At 30.2% G+C, this 2808-nt stretch overlaps 1 protein-coding gene across 1 annotated transcript in view; it reads left to right on the top strand.

The window, feature by feature from the left end:
• rg (rugose) overlaps nt 1–2808 on the top strand; it is a gene marked incomplete in the record, with an annotated part of 134311 nt that overhangs the window by 75820 nt on the left and 55683 nt on the right. The window contains 1 exon segment of the mRNA XM_067049779.1: nt 1272–1423. Coding sequence (XP_066905880.1) covers nt 1272–1423 — 152 coding nt within the window.

Genomic DNA, 2808 nt, shown 5'->3' with positions numbered 1-2808 from the left:
TTGATTTGGGTTTTGACTGATTTTAGTGGAGGGAGTAATGTAAGCAAAGACTGTTGGTGTTAATGGTATCAAACCAATGTTGATAGGCCTACATTAATCACACCTTATTATTATTTCTTGTACTTATCTTACTCTAAAATTGATTTTTTTCTTTTTATCAAAGATATTTTTGTGATGACTGACAGATTATTGAAAGTTGGTGTTAGCTTTTATCTTCAAAATAATTTTCAAGTATTTTTAGTTCAATTGGATACATAATAATTTAATTATTTTAATGGGCTCAAGTCACACAGTTTGGCATTTTAAAGCCATTTGGATTGTCCAGTAAGCTCATTCTTCTTCAGGGAAAATAAATTAAAAAATAAAGAAAACATTTTGCAGGGCGAAACATATTCGAAGCGATAGGTTAAACAGACCCTGATGAAGACCTGCAAAGTGGGGCAAAATGTCGGACATTAAATAGTTATAAACTATTTGTTATTTTTTTTATTGCAACCCTGACCATCTTCTTATATCTAACACAGTGGTTCTCAACCCATCTTGGGAGTGGATCATGGGATAGTTCAGCAGCACATATCTTGTGAGGACTTATGGTCATCATTACTTTATTGTTTACCATTTTGTGATGTTTTAGTGCTAGTGAAATGGTTTTAATAGATAAATGCACCATGAAAATGCCTCCAAATGCACTTTCAAGCAATCTGGACTTCCTCTTTGCCCCAAGTCAGGGGTGAGAGTGGTCTCTGCATTGTTCAATATCTGGCTTAGTGGTCAGCTGACTATGAAGAGAAAATCACTGATCTAATAGATTGACTGAGATATAGATAGGAAAACTTTGTTAAATCTTGTAAATTTAAATTTTTACTGGGTTGAGTCGAGTGTGGCATTTAGGTGAAGATTTTTGGTGTTAACAGTATTGAACATATGTTGATATCTACATTCATTAGGCATTATTTTTATTATTATTTCTCCTTATAGTATTCTGAAATTTGTTACTTTTCTTGATCATAGGTATATTTTTAAGTTTAACAAAGTATTGAAATTACTGTTTACTATTATCTTCAGAACAGATCTTTTTTAAGTATTCTTGACTTTTGTTTAGTTTGATTGATACTCAATTTTCTGAATATTTTAATATCTATGAGAGGGATTTGTTAATTTATGATTATATGACAATTTATCAAATTTGCCTTCAGGTACTATAATCTGTTACAGTGTATTTTATTTATATTGTATTTTAATCTTAATTATACCCTTATTTTTTGATTTAGTGATTCTCAAAGTTGTTGCTACATTGATCAGACAATCAAAACAAACAGAAACTCTCCTTGATGTAAAGAAATTGTTTTTACAAGATATGACATTACTGTGTAATAACAATAGAGAAAATAGGCGAACTGTTCTACAGATGTCTGTATGGCAAGTGAGTATAATTACTTATTCATAGTACAGTAGAATATCAGCAATCAAAGAGTCCTGGTAATAAACTAATATTAATTAAAGCAAAAAGTTATAATTTTCATTATATAAAAATAATAGTCCTAGAGTCAGTGTATAAAAAGTTAACTTGTTTAGTTGGATCCAGAAATGCGACAACATATCACCTGACAACATTCACACGTTATATTTGTATGCCACACTGTAACTGCAACGTCTTGATCTCAGAGTGTGACTCTATAATGTTTTAAACTCTTGTCAGTTTTTCAGCATCACATTAATGACATGTTGTGCAATCACTTTACCCTTCCTCCTAGCATGTTTGGAGGGAACTGCTAAACAGCTACCACTGTATTTAGTTTCATCATACAATTCAATATCCCATAATTATCTTTAGCCTTCTTCGTTTTTAATATATAGTCCTTGAGAATGTAGGCTGCCACAGCAATATCCTGAATTTGTCCTTAATTTTGAGTGCACTCACTGATCACTTCTGTACATGTTTTCAACAATAACTGTAGGATGGAATAGGGTGGTGTTATGAACATGTGTTATACATGCATGTTCTGTTATGTGTTATGATGTTTGTGTCTTCTGTTATGATGCACTGTCATGGTGTTGCATTGCACACCAATGTTAGTTACGATTCGTTGTTGCATGTCTGGACCCGCATTTAATATTAAGTTAAAACTTCTGTGTCAGTTCCATGATACCAGTTCATGCAAGAACTGACTGTTTCAGAAATATCTATCTCAGTAATAAGTAATAATACATTATATCATCAAGAATTTTACTTTGCTTAATGTCAGACAAATGGTAAGACCTTCTATTTACTGTGAATGCTGAAAACTAGCTGAGTTTTAATTACTCAATCATTAACATCATAGGACTCAATTTAGCAAGTTTAACTTGTTTCGATTCATTAAGTTTTTTGGAACAATGTTAGGTTTTTAATTGTATAATTATTTCTGATAGATAGACAAAAAGGAAAAAAAGGTTTATATTAATAAGTCATATTATATTTTTAAATTGAAGTGTCAAATGTTTTCCTTAGAAGTTGGTAAAATATTTGAGCTATTCTGTTATTGCAGGGATGGTGATATATTCTTAATAATAAGAAACTCTCCAAAATTTTCAGTTTTATATTAACATACAAACTTTTTTGCAGAATTGCTCCCAGGTTGTCCTTTTTTTATCTTGATTTTATTTCAGAGAATTTAGAAATAAGAAAAGGGAGCCAAACATTTCCATATGGAAACATTTTATTTTTTAAATTGATATTTAGCCAATAAAATTGCTAATATTTTTTTTTAAATTTAGGAATATCAAGATTACATAAATAATTGTTAAAATAATTTTATTTTTTCTCAT

The sequence above is a fragment of the Halyomorpha halys genome, unplaced genomic scaffold (genome assembly GCF_000696795.3).
Source record: "Halyomorpha halys isolate HHAL.00 unplaced genomic scaffold, Hhal_1.1 Scaffold1342.1, whole genome shotgun sequence".
Taxonomy (NCBI): domain Eukaryota; kingdom Metazoa; phylum Arthropoda; class Insecta; order Hemiptera; family Pentatomidae; genus Halyomorpha; species Halyomorpha halys.
The sequence above is the reverse complement of the archived record's forward strand: the minus strand, read 5'-3'. Positions and strand labels throughout refer to the sequence as shown.